Below are 19,950 nucleotides of genomic sequence, written 5' to 3' on the forward strand. Positions count from 1 at the left end.
AGGGTCGCTCGGGGGCGCTCCAGGTCGGCCTCCGCTCCCAAGTCGCAGGGGCCCTGCCTCGGCCCCGCCCCTAGCCACCCCAAAAACAGAAGTCGGAACCGGAGCTCCAGCAGGGCCCCCGCCAGGTTTCACAGGCACGTTTATTCAAACGACACAGTCATGCTCGGGGGAGGTCTGGCCCGGCCACCCTCCTCCAGGGCTCTGCTGACCCCTGGTGGTCGGGCCAGCCCAAGCGGGGGCGGGGAGAACCCGGCCCAAGTTGGGTCGCAGCACCACAGCAGGAGGCCGGGCGGTAGGGCTGTGCGGGGCGGGGAGCCTGGGGAGCGGGAGGCCGGGCAGAGGAGGGCCTCTAGGGTCAGGTGGCTGCGGAGTTGCTCAGGAGCGCAGGGGCGTCTCCGGGGAGAGACCGAGACCTGGACTTGTGCTTGCAAGTGATGAGGTGGGTGGGCAGCGCCTGGGTGTCGTGGAAGATGACGAAGATGCTGGGCCGGTGGAGGCAGTCCACCGCGCTGTCATAGCGCAGGAGTGCGTGCCCGGGGGGCCGCGGAGGGGGTGCCCGCAGCCCGCGCTGGCCTTGCCCGTAGTCACCGGTCAGCACCCTCGCCACGAACACTGCCTTGTGGCCCTCGGCATCGGGGGGCGAGTAGCGGTCCAGCACCGACAAGGAGGCGCGCCTGGCGAAGTACACACCCTGTCCGTAGAGGGCGCCTGCGGGGGGTGGGGAGGAATGCACGGGGTTGGGGGTCAGGGTGGTTCCAGGGAGCAGAGCCCACGCCCCCGCAGGGACCCAGGCTCACCATTGCGGCCGCAGAAGCTGCGGTTGAAGCCGTGCGCGCAGATGTCGGGGACGGTGGGCACCGCGGTGCCGTGGTACAGGACCTGCTCCGCCTGACGCTCACAGCGCTGCTCCAGGCGCTCCCAGTGCAGCTCGTACTGCTGCTGCAGCAGCGGGTGTAGCACGCGCTCCACCTGGTGGGGGGTGGGGGTCGGGGGGATCTGTCAAAGCCAGGCTACTTGTGCCTCTGGGCCACCCGGTGGGGCTGAGCTCCAAAGCAAGGGGCTCTCTTGGAGGAGTTCAGAGCCTGGGGAGACCTCACAGATCCTCACATGCACTCAGTAGCCCACATAAGGTTGACCCTCGCCACCTCCACAGGGCCCCGAGTGACACTGGAGGGCTTCCGGGGGGCCTGCAGGTGGACCACCCATCCACTAACCAAAACCCAGCGCCCACAGCCAGGTCTCTACAGAGAGAAGCTGAGCCCTGTGCCTGCACTGCGGGCAGGACTTCACCCCCAACGCCAGGAGAAGCCCCGGACTTCCCAGTGATGGGAGACCTGGTGACCAACCTGGTAGTCAACCGGGAGGAGCCAACTCAAGGACCCAAAAAGTTTCTAAAGAAATTCTATTCACTTCAGACAGATGCAAAAGAATATTGTATCCATGAAACAAGTCTACCTACTGTGAAAAACAAACAGTCTGAAAATTAGAGGGTTCTTACATTAAGGGTGGAATTGCTGAACTGCATCCAGTGGGTAGGCTAAATATTAAGACGAAGATAGAGATCAGGAAGTGACTCAGAGTGCAGAGCTAAAGAAAGAGTTGGGAACTGTGAGAGGACTGATGTGGGAGAGGGGCCAGGAGGTCTAAGATCTCAGCAGTAGGAACTCCGCAAGAAGACTCCAGACAGGTGATGGGAGCAAATGAGGGCTTGATGGAAGACAGCTTCCCTGAGCTGAAGGCGGCATCTTCAGATGGAAAGAAATGCCAAGGATGATGGGAAAGGCACACCCGTGGCCCCTACCTGCTGGGAAAACATCAGCCTTCAAAGTAAAAGGAAACTTTACAAGAGTACACACACACACACACACACACACATACACACACACCAAAGTCGATATACAAAGGTGGAAAAAATCTTACATTCTCATACTGGGCTTCTCACCATTAATACTGGATGCTAAGAGGCCACGGAAGGGTGTTTTTTTTTTTTCTTACCTTTCCAAGAACAAAAAAATTTTAAGGAGGAAAGAAAAAGAGTTAAGTCTTCCAAAGATCTGAAGGAAAACATATTTTCATCCTGATCGCTATATCCAGCCACACTATTTATGGTGAAAACAAAAAAGGACAGATTAAGGCACCTAAGAATCATCTGTGCTTAAGTTCATAGAAATGTTTTAATAAACACATAGCATCTTTTGTTTGAACAAATGTCAATATCAAGTTGTAGTTGCAAAGGGCAAAATAAATTTAAAAGTCCAAGATATTTATTACTAACTCAAGGAGATTCTTCTACTAAATAGAAAAGGAATCTATTGAAGAGGGCAATGGAGTTGCCAGGAGAAGCCCAGCAGCCAAGGACCACAAAGAAAAACAGAGTAGATTAAATTAACAGCCATTCATCCTTGACTCCTAGAATATTCTCTTTCAGGCAACATGGTTTTAATAACTAGGTTTTTCCTTCCCCTTTGCCCTCTCTGGTCCAGTGGTAAATATCTTTTCATTATCATAATATATTGATCAACCTAAGGCCCAAACATGAGTTTGAGCAAGCTCCAGGAGTTGGTAATGGACAGGGAAGCCTGGCGTGCTACAGTCCATGGGGTCACAGAGTTGGACATGACTGAGCGACCGAACTGAACTGAACTGATGGCCCAAGCATGGAGCTTCATGACAGTCAGATGATGATGTTGGTTTGTCAACCTTGCCAACATAAAGAAAATGTCACTGACCAAATGTAAGATGGAAGAGGGAAGAAATGATGGGGGGGAGGGAAGCAGGAAGCCCATTCTCCACATCTTCTCTGGAGGGAGGCAAGAGACAGTCTCTAAAATTAAGTGGAGAAAAGACTCAAGCGGACCACGTCAGTCACAGAGGTCCTGCTGGAAGAAGCAAGCACAGGCAACTAGCCGAACCTTGAGAGGAGCCCAGGGCCCAAGTGCAGGAGGTCTGTCCTCCTCGAAGGGCAGGGGTGATGGCTGCTAAGTCCAGAAATGGAAGGAGAGTCCTCCCCCTGGAGTTACAGCAGTAGAACCAGGAGAGCGGTGGTGCTGCTGCTGGCTGACCGGTCCAGGGCTGGCGAAGGCCTGGGGTTCTGCATTTCTGACCAGATCCAGGCTGCTGATGCTGCTACCCCCACCCCCAGGCCCACCCACCCACAGGTTGGTGCCTAAAGAGTCAAGGGGCCGCCTGGCTTCCCAGCTCCCGGCTGGCCCCAGATTCCTGCCCCTCGGCTGTGAGCGTGCGGCCCAGCTTGTGCCCAGTTATCCTGTCTCTGGGCACTGCTCTCGCACTCGCACACCAGCCGACCAGCCTGGCTCAGCCTCCTCCTCAGCCTTCCTTCTGACCCCACGGGCCCTTGGGACTCCGCTGCCTCCATCGTCCACCCCATTGCCTTGCAAGCCCCTCCTTCTCAGCCTCCTTTTCCTTCCTTCTGGCCCCCCACCAGTAGTTCCCACCCTTTTCTGCAACGCGACCATGCTCAGAGTTGCCACCTTTTACAAGTGAATGCAGGAGGAGGCTGCAGCCAGCTCTCTTCTTGCTGGAGCTACCCCCGTGGGAGGCGGAGGAGCCCCCAGAGGTGCAGTCTGTGGGAGGAGCAATCCTCAGAGCAGCCACGAGATGGCGCCAGCACCCCACACTCTGGGCGAGGAGGTTACAGCAGGCACCAGACTGTCTCCAGCAGAGTGGGCACCTGGACTGGGACCCCCAACCTCCACAACTGTCCGTCTCCCTGTTCCACACCTGGGAACACCCTTCTGGCAGGAAACGGGGCTGGGGAGCCCCAGGCTCCCTTGCCCACCATGGCCTTTAACCCACTGGGTGGCTTCTGGCCACGGGCTCTGCAAAGCAAAATGTGCCAGGAGCCCCAAGGCCAAAGGCGGCAAGACAGAGTGGCCTCACCCGCACCACGTGGATCCTGCTGCGGGCCGCATCCAGCGTGTCACAGAAGGCCTGCACCACCGCCTGGAACTCACTGCTGCTCTCAGCGAGACGCTCCAGCCTGCCCAGGGGCTCCTTCAGCCTCTGCTGTGGCACTGATGCAGGAAGGAAAAAGGCTGCGGGCCATGCCCAGGGCACTGGTCTCCTCTGCCCTCCCCGCCCCTTCCCAGGCTGCAGACTCACGCATGGAGCAGGAAGCCGCCAACGGAAAGGCTGAGCTCTGATCCCGGGGGCCAGCCAGCAGCGCTGCCAGGTGGCGGGCCGCATGGGTAGGCTGGACCCCAAAGCCGCGGAGGACGATGTGGCCATCACACAGGGCAACACTCACACCATGGCACTGCTCCAGGCGGGCGCACAGCTCCGTGGGCAGCATGCAGCCCGGGGCCCCCACCAGCTCCTCCCTGAGGTGCACCTCCAAGGCAGCCTCCAGGGCCCGGTCCAGCTCGTCCATATCCCGCTCGAAGGCGGCGTGCACCTCCAGCTGGGCCCAGCCACCGGGGCCCTGGCCCCAGAGGAGCTCCTGCTCTCCCCTCGGCGGGGGCGGCTCCAGCAGGGAGAGGGCCAGGGCCTGCTGCAGCGCGGCCTCCTCCTGCTCGGCCACCTGGCCCCGCGGCTCCAGGGACCGGTAGAGTGCCAGCTGCAGCTCGGCCTCCTCCTGCAGCCTCCCAGGCGCTCTCATGCTGGGGGCCGAGGGCCCCTCCCCAGACCTGGGGGTCGTTGCCTCCTCTTCTGGCTGCCCCTCAGGCTCCTCCTCCCCTAGCTCCAGCGGCAGCCAGTCTTCCCCATCCAGGCCCTCCAGGGTGGCCAGCAGCTCTCGGACCTCCTCTGGGGGGCAGAGGCACCCGGTCAAGGGTCGAGCCCAGCCAGGACGGGGCAATTAGGGGCCGGGAGGAAAATGGAGACAGGAGTTGGAGGGTATCTGCTCAGCAGACGGGCGCAGTGCAGAGCAGCGTGGAGGCTGAGGTCAAGAAAGGGCTGCGGGATGTCCTGGAGCCCAGGGAGCCCTACCCAGGCCTGCGTTCTGCTGGTCACTGTCTGGATCGTCTGGAGGCCACGGGGTGGGGGAAAGGCCAGGGAGGGCCTGCAGGGCCTCAGTTGGGTCCACCTGTTGGAAGAGAGTGTCAGGGCCCCAGGACACCTGCCCCCGAAGGCGTCTGAGCAAGGGTGGAGGCAGAGCCAGGAGGGGGTGACAAGGGGAGGGTGGAGCAGGCTCCAGGTACACCTCTTCCAGGTCCGCGTCCAGGACGGCCCCAGCCAGATGCTCTGTCCCAAAGACACACTGGAACCGTGCCTCCAGCTCCCGGAGAAGGTGCTGCCCCTCTGGGCTCAGCAGGAACCTGACACTGCCTGGGTGCTTCAGGCTCAGCATGTGACAGCTAACGCTGCCCAGCAGACTTTGCAGAAACTCCTCAGCTGCCCGGCACGGGGCCAGGGCTCCGCAGAGCTGCAGGACCGTGGGGCGGGGGTGGGGGGCAGTTGGCAAGTTTAGTGCACAGGAAAGGCACCCAGAGCCCCCACTAGCAGATGAGGATCAAAGGTGAGGACTCCTCAGGGCTGCTCACCCGGAACCCAGTTGCATCTGATCCCTCGAGCGGGAAGAGGGCCACGTCTCCCAGGCCGGCGAGAAGGTCCTCATGATAGAGCTGAATGAAGCGCATCGCTCCCGGCTCCATCACCAGCACTGTCTCCACCAGGCCCTCCTGCCCCGGTGACCCCGTGGGCCCCAGGCTCACTGATGCCACCTGCTCTGAAGACCGCGCGGCGATCTCCACTGGGTCCGGAGACCCCACAGTCCTCGGGCTCCCCAGCCCCTCCTCTTCTGAAGGCCCCCCGGGCCCTGAGCTGACTGGCCTGGCCTGTGCCAGCGACAAGCTGTCCCAGTGGGGGCCTGTGCTCAGAGAGGCTCCTGACTGCCCTGGCGCCTCCTCAGAGCCCAGTGTGACATCCCCAGCACAATGCTGTGCCCTTGCTGGTCCTCCTGCCTCCTGGAGAACATGCTCGGGGGCCCCAGACCCCAGCTCAGCCAGGCAGCTCCCTCCACCCGTGTCCTCGGCCAGCTCCTCAGGCTCCAGGACGTCGTAGTGGGGAACAAGGCTCAGATCTGAGCCCTGCAGCTGGTGGTCCCGCTGCAGCACCCGCTCGGCCACTTGGAAGAAGGAAAGAACAGAAGATCATTGGGGCTCCAAGCCATGGTGGGGGACCACCCTGTCCCGCCCCACTCACCCCGCCAGTGCCGGAAGGAGACCACAGTGCCCAGGTGCCCCGGGAGGCTGCGTATGCCCTCCAGGGGACCCCCGCCGCTGCGGCGCTCATTCTCCAGGTACAGCTCCAGCAGCAGCAGGTCTGCAGGCGGGCTGCTTCCTACCACACGCACTGCCCGGGCCTGGGGCACCCAGGCCAGGGAAACCTCAGCCCCCTCCAGGCCCAGGGCCCGGGCATGCTCCTCCAGGATGCCAGCTTCTGTGGGGAGGATGCAAGTCAGCGTAGGGTGCCTCCCCTAACAGGCAGGCCGCCCCAGTCCCGCCTCTTACCTGCCTCAGAAAGGGGCTTGGGCAGTTGCACCAGGGCACGATCTGGTCGGGGACTGGCCAGGGCGTGGCAAGGCTGCTCCGGGTGCCCGGTGGCACAAAGCAGAGCCTGGACGTACTGCTCCAGGAGCTGGGGTGTGGCTCCAGGAGGCAATCCTTGGAGCAGCAGGCGTGCAGGGGCGCGTGGTGGGGCTGGCCGCAGGCTCAGCCGAGCCCCCTGGAGAGTGTGCTCCTGCCAGGCCAGGACCCTCACGGCATCTGCGGGCGGGGGAGCGTGTGGTCAGGGCCGGTGGCCAGCCAGGCCCAGGCTGCCCCTTTCTGTTGGTCCCTCACCTGCAGGATCCTCAAAGATGAGGATACCCCCACGGCCGAGTCTCTGCCAACTCGCCACAGGCCCACCCCCAGAACTTCGGCGGTTCTCGAAGTAGAGTGTGAGCAGCTCATCTGGAACGCTGGGGGGCAGACCACTGAGCTCCACTGCCGCCTCCACCTCCGCCATCGCCACGCCACCCTGGGGCCGGAAGAGGGGGTAGGCAGCAGCCCCACTGTTCTGCCTCACGCAGCCCGGGTCCCTCGGCAGCGGTCCCTGACGCCCCCTTCACTGTGCAGGCGACCTACGTCCCCCACTTTCGCTCCCCAGCCCCAGCCTGGGCCGCCCCAGCCAAGGTCTTCAGCCGGGACTCCCTCCCCACACCCTGGAACAGGAAAGCAAAAGTGAAACTGTTGCAGGAAGGGAGGAGCCCACAGTGCCAGGGCCAGTATGGCCTTTCAGGTGCTTCCTGTCTCAGGCTCCTCCTGCAGGATGTTCCAGCCCTGCACCATCCCCCACCCCAGCCCTCAGCCCACCCGTCCTGGCTGTCTTCTGTCCCACCCCAGCCCAGTGGCTGGCAGGATGGGGGGTGGCCCCTGGAGGTCCTCCACTCCCACTGGCCCTTCCCTGTGAACCTCAAGATGGCCAATCACCCTCCCTGGTAAATCCGCCGGGGTTCTTGAGCCATTGCCCCCAACTCAAAGACCTCAAGCCTCTGTGTTCCCTTCCCCCACTGCAGAGACTTTGGATCAGGCTGAGGCTGGTTTTCAACTCTCCCCAGCAACCTTGGCGCTTGCACTTGCACTCAGCCTTCAACAACTCAAAGGTGGCCAATGTCCCACCTTGCGAGGGCGAGCAGCTCAGCTCCTGACCCTTGAGGGGCGGCCTCCTCTCAGCAGGTCCCCATCACTGCCGGCCCAAGGAACAGCCACACCTCTCGCCCAGCTGTACCTTTAGAACCCACACTCCCTCTTGCCACCCAGCTGCCCCTTCCCTGGTGCCCATACTCCATTGGCTTCCAGCCTCTCGAAGAGTTGTGCCCCCAGTGCTCTCCACCCCCAGCTCCCACTTAGCCCTCAGCCACGAAAACTCCCCTCAGCCCCTGCTACTTCTACAAGGGATTGAGGACCTGTCCAGCCTATACCCTGAGCTGCCCCCACCTGCCCAAGCCTCTGTCATCTCTCATCTAGATCACGTCTCTGACTTCTGAACTGATCTCTCTCTGCCACTCCTGCCCTCTCGCACCGTCCATCCTCAACAGAGGGCAGGGTGTGCCTTATAAGTTGCACCAACAGCTGCTAGAGATTGGACCATGGTGAAGCCAAAGTCCTTTGGAAGACCTGCCAGGCCTGATTGACCAGGCCCCAGTCCCTGCTGGCCAAATGCCCCAGGCATCCCCCATGCTCTGCCATCCAGGGCAGCAGACCCTCCCTCCCTGATGCCTTTGTACTGGCCCTTCCCTCTTCTAGACCAGCCTTTCCCACAGAGCCACCTGGCCACCCCTCCCCCCAACTAGGCTCTTGGTGGCATGTTTAACTTGAACTTAAAAGTCTTCAAGGACCTTCCTAAAGCTCTGACCTCAACTTCACATTTGTCATTTTTAGGTTTTTTCCTTTAAAAAAGTGCCCTCAAATTGTATGAGCTTCTAGTTGTACAAAACCTGAAGTCACCCCTGCCTGCTCCATGCTTTGTCTTCTCATGGAACTCATTGTCAACAAAGGTCCGTCTAGTCAAGGGTATGGTTTTTCCAGTAGTCATGGATGGATGTGAGAGTTGGACTATAAAGAAAGCTGAGAGCCAAAGAATTGATGCTTTTGAACTGTGGTGTTGGAGAAGACTCTTGAGAGTCTCTTGGACTGCAAGGAGATCCAACCAGTCCATCCTAAAGGAGATCAGTCCTGGGTGTTCATTGGAAGGACTGATGCTGAAGCTGAAACTCCAGTACTTTGGCCACATGATGCGAACAGCTGACTCATTTGAAAAGACCCTGATGCTGGGAAAGATTGAAGGCAGCAGGAGAAGGGGACGACAGAGGATGAGATGGTTGGATGGCATCACTGACTCAATGGACATGAGTTTGGGTAGACTCTGGGAGTTGGTGATGGACAGGGAGGCCTGGTATGCTGCAGTTCATGGGGTCGCAAAGACTGAGTGACTGAACTGAACTGGAATTCATTGCCTTCTAACACAATGTATAACGTACTTATTATACCTATCCCTGCTGTGGAGGATCCCTGCTGTGGAGGATCTACCCCAGCGGGCAGTGTGCCGGAACAACTCACATCATGACGACAACATTGTTCAATTTGGGGGAACCTTTGTGAGTTAGTTTGTAAGCTGATGGTCACTCGAAATCAGCCACGATGGGGTATTTATGCCAAGGACATGTGCAAAGGCACAGATCAGGGCTTCCCCACATTGGGATCAGTTTTTCAACATGGAACCAACACACCCCCTGCACAGGACAAAGCTTTTCCCAACCACTGCCAGGCCTGGGACAGGCCACCATCCAGGAGCCCAGAAAGTATGGTAGGACTCCTAGGCACTCCTAGGAGGCACTCCTGCAGGGGCTCCAGGAGACAGTGCCCCAGGGGATGTCCCTGACTGGGGCAGGCAGCGCTTCTTCTCAAGACAACTGAGGCCCAGGGAAGTTAACTTGACCTCTGGTCCTGGGGCATCTCTAAGCCTCAGTCCCTCAGCAGAGAAACGGGGCTAAGAACACCACCCTTACTGTTTGTGAGTTTGTGAAGTGAGAATAAATGGTCTAGTAGGGACCTAGACTAGCTTAATAGAGAGGATTGAGCAATTATACAGTTAAGTCTCTTGATCTGGGATAGACTTGGATGAAATGGAAACTGGGGTTTCAAGGTCAAGGAGGGACGGAGAGTGCTGGTCAAGACTCAGCAAATCCCAAATTTAGGAATAAATTTCTCTACTCTCTGACCCAAATTGGAGAGGCCAGGTGTCAGCCTCCAGGTCTACAGCTCTCAGAGCTCAAGCCCAACCCTCGGTGGACGGAGCGCGAGAAAGACGCCAGCAGGGCGGCGGAATGGGGCACGGTCCATCCAAGAGGCTACGCGTTCCGGCAGAGCCCCGCCCGGGGCCCCGCCCCGCGCCACCGGCCCCGCCCTAGGCCCCGCCCGGGGCCCCGCCCCGTCACAAGGCCTTGCTGCGTCTCCCGAGCTGCAGGCGCAGGCCCAGCCAAGCCGGCCGCGTAAGCGGGTGCGGGTGCGAGTGCGGACGAAGCGGTGGCCGACCCCGCGGCCGCGCAGCGGACACTGGGCGCAGCGTCCTGAGGCGCCCCGCGACTGGTGAGTCCCCGGCCCTAGCCCAGCCGCGTGTCCACCGGTTCAGCCGGCCGGCCGCTGCCACCCCCGCGCGAGCCCTGCGCAGCTGAGAGGCGTCGCGGTGGGTCAGTCGGTCGGTCCCGCCGCCGCGCGGCCCGCAGGGGCCAGGGAGGTGGGTGCGGCGGCGGCGGCGGGGCCGGGGAGCCGGAGGACCCCGCGCGGGCAGGCGGGCGGGGGCGACGCGCTGCGGCGACAGTAGGACGGCTGCTCGAGCGCCCACCAAACGGGCAAGAGCGCCCACCCCGCCCTCGGTGCGGGGTCCGTGGCCGCCGCCGCCGCCGCCCGCCTCGCCCCCACGTCCGCTTTGTTCCCCTGCACGCCCTCTGGTCTCTTCCATCCCCCACACACCCCCGCAACCTGCTGTTCTTGGCGTACCCCGCCGGCAGGCAGCCCGGCAGCCGATCCAGGCCTGCTGTCCCCACTCGGGAGCGAGGGACGGGCGGGCCCTGCCCTGGGAGAGGGGCTCAGGGCTCTGGTTGGTCACAGATGGCTTGGGGATTTCCTGGGATAGAAATAGCCGCCTGCTCTGGCCCCTTAAAGCTGCTTAAGGGGCGGGATGTGAAGGGGAGGGTCCGGGCACACCCCCACACCTCCTCGACCGCGCCCCCGGCCGACACCCAGGATGAGCTCTGACCCGGAGGCGCCAGCAGCGGTGACAGGGCCCCTCGAGGTGCTTGTGAGAAACTGCGGAAGCCCCAGAATCCCGAGGCTGACAAAGTCATCCCCTCGTCCCTCCCCTCCTCCCCCTTTGGGGTCGGCCTGTGGCAGCCCCTGCTGAAGCCGCCTGCGCAGCCACCGGCCCCCACCCGCCTCTCCTGGCCCCCAGCTTGAGACTCCCCGCTAACCTGGGGCAGAGGTCATAATCCCCCTCCTTCCTTCCTGGTTCCCGGCAGCAGGTGGGGCGCTTGGCTGGTTTCTGTCGCGGCAGGCTAACTGTTCTCTCTCTGTCCTCTAGGGGGAGACCACAGAAGCTGAGGCCATGTCCCATGAAAAGAGTTTCTTGGTGTCTGGGGACAGCTATCCTCCCCCCAACCCTGGATATCCGGGAGGGCCCCAGCCCTCCATGGCACCCTACCCAGGGGCCCCTTACCCACAGGCCCCCTTCCAGCCATCCCCCTATGGCCAGCCAGGGTATCCCCAGGGCCCCAGCCCCTATCCCCAAGGTGGTTACCCGCAGGGTCCCTACCCGCCTGGGGGCTACCCCCAGGGCCCCTACCCCCCAGGGGGCTACCCCCAGGGCCCCTACCCCCCAGGGGGCTACCCTCAGGGGCCGTATCCACAGAGCCCCTTTCCTCCCAACCCCTATGGACAGCCACAGGCCTTCCCAGCCCAGGACCCGGGCTGTGAGTATCGGGGCGGGGCAGGGCAGGGCAAGGGCAGGGGCTCCCACATGAGTGAGGGGCGCTGACTGCCCTTCCTTCTCCTCAGCACCTCATCATGGGAACTATCATGAGGAGGGGCCCCCATCCTACTATGACAACCAGGACTTCCCTGCCACCAACTGGGACGACAAGAGCATCCGCCAGGCCTTCATCCGCAAGGTGGGCCTCAGGGTCTGGGGGTGCGGGTGGCTGTGCTGGCGGGGCTCTGAGCCGCCTCCCTCCCCAGGTGTTCCTGGTGCTGACCCTGCAGCTGTCTGTGACCCTGTCCACCGTGGCTGTGTTCACCTTCGTCGGGGAGGTGAAGGGCTTTGTCCGGGAGAATGTCTGGACCTACTACGTCTCCTATGCTGTCTTCTTCGTCTCCCTCATTGTCCTCAGCTGCTGTGGGGACTTCCGGCGGAAGCACCCCTGGAACCTTGTTGCACTGGTAACTCCCAGGGCCCTGCCTCCGCACCCTGCGCCTCAGGCTTTGGAGCAACAGAGGGGGTGGGGGCGGGGTGCTGAAACGCTGTTTCCCCACAGTCAATCCTGACTGTCAGCCTGTCCTACATGGTGGGCATGATCGCCAGCTTCTACAACACCGAGGCGGTCATCATGGCTGTAGGCATCACCACGACTGTCTGCTTCACAGTGGTCATCTTCTCCATGCAGGTGAGGGGCCCCCTGGGGCAGGGCTGCCAACCCCTGGGGCCCAGAGGCCCCCTGGGGTGGCGGCAGCCAGTGTCTCCTGTGCGTGTCTGTGCCCGCAGACCCGCTATGACTTCACGTCCTGCATGGGCGTGCTCCTGGTGAGCATGGTGGTGCTCATCCTCTTCGCCATCCTCTGCATCTTCATCCGGAACCGCATCCTGGAGATCGTGTACGCCTCGCTCGGCGCTCTGCTGTTCACCTGCGTGAGTGACGGGGCCATGGCCTGGGCGGGGGGCTGGGTGGGGGGCTTGTCCCTCACACGGCCGCACTGTCACCCCCAGTTCCTGGCAGTGGACACTCAGCTGCTGCTGGGGAACAAGCAGCTGTCCCTGAGCCCGGAGGAGTACGTGTTCGCTGCGCTGAACCTCTACACGGACATCATCAACATCTTCCTGTACATCCTCACCATCATTGGCCGCGCCAAGGAGTAGCCCGAGCCCGCTCGCGTGGGGCCCCTCAGGTGGCATGCCCGGCCTGGCCCCTGCCCCGGCGTGGCAGCTCCACTCAGCTCCCCTCTCCCGTCCTCGTGCACCGCCTGGGGCAGGGAGCCCCCTGACCCTCCCATGTGTACACACAGACACTTCTGTCCGGACCCACCGCGGCCAGCATGGCCCCTTCCAGCTGTCCCACCCCTCCACAGAGCAGTGGGGCTGGGTTTCCGTGCCCCCTCCCACCCACCCACTGTTGCATGAGCCCTGTCTGCCTGCCCACTCCAGGGTCTGGGGGCAACACCAGGCCTCAGGGGCAAGTGATGGAGCCACGAGGTGAGGGTGCACGTCTCCCTTCCTGTCCCTGCTCCCCCGCCTGGCGTACAGCCTCTGCCCCCACCTCGCACTGGAGTGCTGCCCTCTGGGGGACCTGCGGGGTGAGGGTCTCGTCCCTGTGCTGAGCCCTGAGGGCAGAGAGGAGGAAACAGTCCAGGTCAGGAGGGTGCCTTCCTCTCATTTTGCTGTCTGTAAAATTCCAATAAACGGGACCCTCCGCCCTCTCTGTTCCCTTCCTCACTCTCGTCACTGCCACTTCCTCCGCGAGGCAGGGAGGGGTCTGGGCATTGCCAGTGCGAGGTGGCGAGCAGGACCGGGACCGGCGTTGCTGGCGGGGCCTGGCTCTGGCGGAGGGTGAGGGCAGCAGCGTCTCGCTGCCTCCACTGCCCTCCTTGCAGCCTTCCCAGCCACATCCTGAGCGCGGTGCCAGGAGGCCCGGCTGATGGACGGGACCCCGGGCTCCCAGATCACATGCTGTCTGCCACTCATGCCTGGGACCTGCCTGGTGTGACGGAGGGTCCTGTGAGACCTCACTGTCACCCACCCCAGGCCTGAGGGGCAGCAGCACGGGTCACTGAACCCCCCCACCCAGGCAGGACTGTCCTGCTCCTCTGGCTCTGAAAGGCCTCCGGGAGCCCATCAGCGGGCACTTGACAGGTGGCACTGCATGCCCCCCAGACACCTGCAGACCAGGGCCCCCAGGGCAAAGCAGGATGGAGACCCTGAGGCCCCCTGGCCTGCCTCTGGCGCCTTCCAGCAGTCTCTCCAGACCCCGCCCCTCCGTGGCCTCAGCCCCAGCTGGTTCTACATGGCCCTGCGGCTCTCACTATCCCACCTCCAGAGCCTAACCCCCCACCCCAGCTCTGAGGTGTGCACCCGCCACTGCCCTTATCCCCACCCTCCTCACAGAGGGGTCCCTCCGCGGCCCTGAGCCCTCCTGAGCCCCCAGCCCAGTGGACACACCTGACCGGCCTTCACCCATGGGACCTGCTGTCCACTTGGCTTGAGACCCCTCTCCCAGGGCTTCCCCAGCTCCTACCCACCACCCCATTAACCGAGTCTGTTAACCGGTGCCAGCACCCCAGCATCTCTGAAGGGACGCCCACTCTACGCCAGCACCACCACGCCCACAGGCACCTTGGCCATGGCCTACGCCGCCCCTGCCGCTCCCACGTAAGCCCTGTCAGCATCCACCGGCCCCCCAGGCCGAAGATGCGTGTCCCCTCCGCCCTCGTCCATCCCGCCCCACCCCCTCCCCGCCCACGTCCCTCCCTGAGCTGACAGCTCACCCCCACCAGGCCTCTGCCTGCCGCCAGGCGTGCTTCCGACACTCAGACCACACCACGTGCCTGATGGCAGCCAGCAGCACGAAGTCCACGTTCCCTGAAGGCTGCTGGAATGGCCTTCCGCTGCCCCTATGCCCCTCAGCACAAGGTGGACCTTGCTTAGCCTGAGCCGTCAGCAGGCCTCACTCCCCTGGGCGGGCTGCACACTGCCTCCCCAGAGCCCAGCTCATGCTGCACAGTAGTTTTGCTCCACGCCAGCGCTGCTGCCCTCAGTCACTCTGCTTGGAGCCCCAAGCCAAGTGTGCAGGGCCAGTGTCTTCTCAGGGAATGCAAGGAGGACAAAATCTTGGCTAGACGAATCCTTGGTGGAGGCTCCCGGTGACCATCAGGGGCCGGAGGTGTGGGCCAGGGAGAGGTCGGGAAGCTGGGGCACGTGGAGCAGAGGCCGCTGCAGGAGGGGAGGTCAGGGCTGCACACAGATGCGGGCTTGAGCTTGCCCTGCCGGAGAAAGGGACCGGCAGGAGCCACAGCTGAGTGTGTGTTCAGGAAGATGAGTCCAGGGAGAGAATGTCCAGAAGAGGGGCTGGGTTCCAACAGGCACAGGGAAGAAGCAGACAAGATATGGCAGAAGGGAGCAGGGTTCAGGGCAGCTGGCAGTGGCACAGAGGTGTCACAGGGGCCCAGTCGAGGTGGGCAGGGCATTTCTGCCAATGGAGTTTGGCCTGCTGTGTCCGCCATCGCCGGGAAGGAGATATGGGGCAACTTGTGTCTAACTGGGTGGGTAGTGTGAAGAAGCTACAGGAGGGGTGAGGTCAGCCAGGGAGACTGTTCAGGTGAGGTGAGGCAGCCCCCAGCTCCCGGAGCTGGGCTGGCGCACTCAGATATGGCCATGGTGGTCTCTGGTGTAGAACATGCAGCTTCACACAAGACCAGGTCAGACAGGGCCCACCTGTGCTGGATCGGGTCGAGACAGAAGACTCCTCTGTCATCACGTCTGAACACAGGCCAGATGTGGGCATTGTCTATGCCGTAAAGAAGACCTACTGTGTGCATCCTGTCCTGCCTCATCTGAGCAGCTGCTGGCTCTTCAAAATGGGCAGCTTTAGCCGGCCCCTAGTCTGTCCTCCTTCCAAAAAGTTGCTATTGAGATACACAGTCTCAGGATGACTGCCCCACCCCGTTCACCCAAACAAGTCCTTCCTGGGCCCCCTCCTGGGCCCGTCACAAATGCACAGTAAGCCTCTCTTACTGTGTCAGACACCCAGGGACAGGGTGTTGGTGTGCTTCCTCTGGAGCCTTGAGGAAGACTAATTTATTCTTCAATCAAAATGATTATTTATGCGACTGATCAGTAAGTCCATTCATGTTTTCAGATTAAACGACACATGGGACTTACCTGGTGCTCCAGAGGCAAAGGCTCCGTGCTCTCAGTGCAGGCAGTTCCATCTCTAGTCAGGGAACTGGATCCCACATCCAGTAACTAAGGGTTCCCATACCACAACCAAAGGTCCCGGCGCCACAGCTAAGACCCGGCGCAGCCAAATCAATATTTTTTGAAGAAAGATTAAAGGACACAGAGTCTCAGCACCATCACTGTGCCCGCTGAAAAGCACCATGTGGGCAGCACCGGACCCCATGTGCTCAGCATCCCGCAGGTGCCCTGTGCTGCCCTCAGCCTCTGGAGCTGGAGGAGCCTTCAGGACACGCATGCGACCTGCGCATCCTGACACCCAGGCCTGCATCTAGTCCAGAGTGGCTGTGCTGTCGGCGTAGACCGTGGAAGGAGTGGGGAACTCTATGCGGCATGAGCCGCCCAGGCACCAGCTGCCCCAGGACCGGGCAGAGGGCGCTGCTGACTCTGGACTCTGGTCAGCAGCAGCATCAGTGGGAAGCACATGAGGCGTGCAGGCAGCAGAACTGAAAGCCTAGGAAACGTGCGGAGGCCCATCTGGGGGAGCAGGTGGAAGAGCGAGGAGGTGAGACCACAGTGGAAGGTAAAGGTCAGCATGTCAGCTGTGGACGCAGAGCTCGAGTCCGAACTCTTCTGCAGGTAGGGATGAACCACTGGGCCCTTCCAGTGAAGAACCTGGAAGTGCTTTGAGTAAAGGCAGGAGAGTCAGCGAGGCCCACAGTGAGGGCCTGGCCTGGAGGCATGGGGCGCTAGGAGGGGAGGCACTGATGGCAGGCACTGTGGCTCCCCAGGGAGCCCTTCCCCACTGGGCCTAGATGCTGCGCCCCAGGCAGCAGCGTGGCTTGGCCCATCTGCCGCCAAAATGTTCTGTGTTCCTGAGTTCTGCTTTGTCTCAGGTTTTTCAGGAACTGAGGACCTTGCAGAAATCCCCAGATGCAACAATGCCCACCACACACACACACACAGAGCTGAACATCTCAACTCTCATCTATGCTACTAGAGAAGGCCTTGTGAAATGAAAGCCTTTCTGCCATACCGGTGGGCAAGAAATGTCACAGCCATCAGCTATTTTGGGCCTCCAAATGTGAGTGAGGGCTCCCGAAAGGGAATGCAAAGCCTGCGGCCCAGCAGATGCCACCACCCCTACAGTGACTGCTGAAGAGCCATCTCCCGCTCCTTAAGGTGAACCAGAAATCAAGGATGTAAACGATCCAGAAACAGAGTTTGACCCCAGAGAGCTGAGGGGCTTCCCAGGTGGCCCTAGTGGTAAAGAACCCACCTGCCAATACAGGAGACATAAGAGATGCAAGTTTTATCCCTGGGTTAGGAAGATCCCCTGAAGGAGGGTATGGCAATCTACTCCAGTATTCTTGCCTAGAGAATCCCATGGACAGAGGAGCCTGATTTCAAAATTTACTGTAAAGCTGTAATGATCAAGACAGTATAATAGTGTCCTAAGGGAGACATACAGATCAGTGGACAGAATAGAAAATCCAGAAATATACTATACATATTTCTTTAAACAAATGGTAATAGAACAATTAGATATCGATATTAAAGAGAAAGAACCTCCACCCTTACCTTACAACAGATACAAAAATTAACTTAAAATGGACCATAGACCTAAATATGAAAGCTAAAATTATAAAAACGTCTAGATAAAATGTAGACAGATTTCCTAAATAGGACACAAAAAGCACAGACCATTTTAAAAAAATTTTGATAAACTTAAAAGCTTTTGCTCTTGAAAAGGAAATGAAATGACAAGCCACAGCTTGGAGAAAATATTTGCAATACATGTATTTGCAAAGGGTTACAGTTGTATCTGGACATACAAGTGTTGTTGTTGTTGTTCAGTCAATAAGTCCTGTCTGACTCTTTTGCAGCCCCGTGGGCTGTAGTGCACGAGGCTCCCCTCTCCGTGGGATTCTCCAGGCAAGAATACTGGAGTGGGCTGCCATTTCCTTCTCCAGGGGATCTTCCCGACCCAGACTCCTGCATTGGCAGGCAGTTTCTTTACCTCTGAGCCACCAGGGAATGCTGTAATTGGAAGACACTCAACATAATTTTTTTTAAATGGGCAAAGAATTTTAGGAAGCTCATAAAAGAAGATCCAGAGGAACTTCACCAGCAGTCAAGTGGTTGACTCTGTGCTTCCACTGCAGGGGGTGCAGGTTTGATCCCTCATCAGGGAGCTAAGATCCCGCAAGTCTCTAAGCCAAAAAAAAAGAAAGAAAATTTCTTTAATTGAATAAAAATGAAAATACAATATATCAAGTTTAAAAACTACATATAAAAAAGAAGATATGCAAATAGCCAGTAAGCACATGAATTATTCTCAAAATCATTAGCCATCAAGGACATGCAATTTAAAACTACAATGAAATACCACTCTACATTCAGTAGAACAGCTAAAATTAAAAGATTTACATTAGCACATTGCCAAAGATGCAGAGCAACTGGAATTCTCATTTACTGTTGGTGGAAAAGTAAAACGGTATAACCATTTTGGAAAACAATCTGGCGGTTTATAACAGATATTTACAGAATGAAAACCACAGTCACAGAGAACTAACCAAACTGATCACATGGACCACAGCCTTGTCTAACTCAAAGAAACTATGAGCCATGCCGTGTAGGGCCACCCCAAACGGACGGGTCATGGTGGAGAGTTCTGACAAGATGTGGTTCTCTGGAGAAGGAAATGGCAAACCATGTCAGTATTCTTGCCTTGAGAACTCCATGAACAGTATGAAAAGGCAAAAAGATATGACACTGAAAGATGAACTCCCCAGGTCAGTAGGTGCCCAATATGCTACTGGAGAAGAGCGGAGAAATAACTCCAGAAACCATGAAGAGACGGAGCCAAAGCGAAAACAACACCCAGATGTGGATGTGACTGGTGATGGAAGTAAAGTCTGATGCTGTAAAGAACAATATTGCATAGGAACCTGGAATGTTAGGTCCATGAATCAAGGTAGATTGGAAGTGGTCAAACAGGAGATGGCAAGAGTGAACATTGACATTTCAGGAATCAGTGAACTAAAATGGACTGGAATGGGAGAATTTAATTCAGATGACCATTGTATCTACTACTGTGGACAAGAACCCCTTAGAAGAGATGGAGTAGCCCTCATAGTCAACAAGAGTCCGAAATGCAGTACGTGGATGCAATCTCAAAAATGACAGAATGATCTCTATTCGTTTCCAAGGCAAACCATTCAATATCACGGTAATCCAAGTCTATGCTTTACCCAGTAATGCCGAAGAAAGTTGAACGGTTCTATGATAATCTACAAGACCTTCTAGGACTAATACCAAAAAAAAAGATGTCCTTTTCATCATAGGGGACTAGTATGCAAAAGTAGGAAGTCAAGAGATACCTGGAATAACAGGCAAGTTTGGCCTTGGAGTACGAAATAAAGCAGGCAAAGGCTAACAGAGATTGTCAAGAGAACACATTGGTCATAGCAAACACCTTCTTCCAACAACACAAGAGAAGACTCTACACGTGGACATCACCAGATGGTTGACACCGAAATCAGATTGATTATATTCTTTGCAGCCAAAGATGGAGAAGCTCTATACAGTCAACAAAACCAAGACTGGGAGCTGACTGTGGCTCAGATCGTGAACTGCTTATTGCCAAATTCAGACTTAAATTGAAGAAAGTAGGGAAAACCACTAGACCATTCAGATATGACCTAAATCAAATCCCTTACAGTGAAAGTGAGAAATAGATTCAACGGATTAGATCTGATAGAGTGCCTGAAGAATTATGGACAGAGTTTCGTGACATTGTACAGGAGGCAGGGATCAAGACCATCCCCGAGAAAAAGAAATGCAAAAAGGCAAAATGGTTGTCTGAGGAGGCCTTACAAATTGCTGAGAAAAGAAGAGAAGCAAAACGCAAAGGAGAAAAGGAAAGATATACCCATCTGAATGCAGAGTTCCAAAGAATAGCAAGGAGAGATACGAAAGGCTTCTTCAGTGATCAATGCAAAAAAATATGCAGAGTACATCATGTGACATGCCGGGCTGGATAAAGCACAAGCTGGAATCAAGATTGCTTGGAGAAATATCAATAACCTCAGATATGCAGATGACACCACCCTTATGGCAGAAAGCAAAGAAGAACTAAAGAGCCTCTTGATGAAAGTGAAAGAGGAGAGTGAAAAAGCTGACTTTAAGCTCAACATTCAAAAAACAAAGATTATGGCATCTGGCCCCATCACTTCATGGCAAATAGATGGGGAAACAGTGACAGACGTTATTTTCTTGGGCTCTAAAATC

General features: G+C 58.3%; 2 protein-coding genes across 6 annotated transcripts; one reads left to right on the top strand and one right to left on the bottom strand.

The window, feature by feature from the left end:
• Positions 1 to 126: 126 nt before the first annotated feature.
• PARP10 (poly(ADP-ribose) polymerase family member 10) lies at positions 127 to 11,027 on the bottom strand. Of its 2 annotated transcripts, XM_081497155.1 has the most exons (10): positions 10,970 to 11,027; positions 6,471 to 6,725; positions 6,163 to 6,399; positions 5,502 to 6,085; positions 5,162 to 5,383; positions 4,948 to 5,044; positions 4,123 to 4,764; positions 3,901 to 4,034; positions 798 to 969; positions 127 to 708 (listed from the first exon to the last, which is right to left on the bottom strand). In XM_081497155.1, the coding sequence occupies exons 1-10, from the start codon at positions 10,983 to 10,985 to the stop codon at positions 356 to 358; spliced, it is 2,712 nt and encodes a 903-aa protein (XP_081353281.1). In that variant the 5' UTR covers positions 10,986 to 11,027; the 3' UTR covers positions 127 to 355. The 2 variants fall into 2 exon arrangements, with proteins under 2 accessions (XP_081353281.1, XP_081353280.1); XM_081497154.1 differs by lacking the exon at positions 10,970 to 11,027 and adding an exon at positions 6,801 to 7,169 and having other exon boundaries at positions 4,948 to 5,383.
• Positions 9,933 to 13,196, top strand: GRINA (glutamate ionotropic receptor NMDA type subunit associated protein 1). 4 transcript variants are annotated; one of them, XM_081497175.1, is made up of 7 exons: positions 9,933 to 10,980; positions 11,080 to 11,467; positions 11,553 to 11,665; positions 11,733 to 11,933; positions 12,029 to 12,157; positions 12,256 to 12,399; positions 12,478 to 13,196. In XM_081497175.1, the coding sequence occupies exons 2-7, from the start codon at positions 11,104 to 11,106 to the stop codon at positions 12,625 to 12,627; spliced, it is 1,101 nt and encodes a 366-aa protein (XP_081353301.1). In that variant the 5' UTR covers positions 9,933 to 10,980; positions 11,080 to 11,103; the 3' UTR covers positions 12,628 to 13,196. The 4 variants fall into 4 exon arrangements, with proteins under 4 accessions (XP_081353301.1, XP_081353299.1, XP_081353300.1 ...); XM_081497173.1 differs by having other exon boundaries at positions 9,933 to 10,088; XM_081497174.1 differs by having other exon boundaries at positions 10,154 to 10,236.
• The last annotated feature ends 6,754 nt before the right edge of the window (positions 13,197 to 19,950 follow it).

Source organism: Giraffa tippelskirchi, chromosome 6 (assembly GCF_054371585.1).
Source record: "Giraffa tippelskirchi isolate mGirTip1 chromosome 6, T2T-mGirTip1v1.2.pri, whole genome shotgun sequence".
Classification (NCBI taxonomy): Eukaryota; Metazoa; Chordata; class Mammalia; order Artiodactyla; family Giraffidae; genus Giraffa; species Giraffa tippelskirchi.

What these genes read in the sequence shown, in the direction of transcription:
- PARP10 (XM_081497154.1), bottom strand. Translation starts at nt 6,966, where the DNA reads ATGGCGGAGGTGGAGGCGGCAGTGGAGCTCAGTGGTCTGCCCCCCAGC. An exon ending in CAGATGCAACTGGGTTCCGG is followed by an intron (nt 5,384 to 5,501) that starts GTGAGCAGCCCT and finishes ACGGTCCTGCAG; the next exon opens with CTCTGCGGAGCCCTGGCCCC. An exon ending in GGCGGCTTCCTGCTCCATGC is followed by an intron (nt 4,035 to 4,122) that starts GTGAGTCTGCAG and finishes TTCCTGCATCAG; the next exon opens with TGCCACAGCAGAGGCTGAAG.
- GRINA (XM_081497172.1), top strand. Translation starts at nt 10,747, where the DNA reads ATGAGCTCTGACCCGGAGGCGCCAGCAGCGGTGACAGGGCCCCTCGAG. An exon ending in CGGTGACAGGGCCCCTCGAG is followed by an intron (nt 10,795 to 11,079) that starts GTGCTTGTGAGA and finishes TCTGTCCTCTAG; the next exon opens with GGGGAGACCACAGAAGCTGA. An exon ending in GCGCTCTGCTGTTCACCTGC is followed by an intron (nt 12,400 to 12,477) that starts GTGAGTGACGGG and finishes TGTCACCCCCAG; the next exon opens with TTCCTGGCAGTGGACACTCA.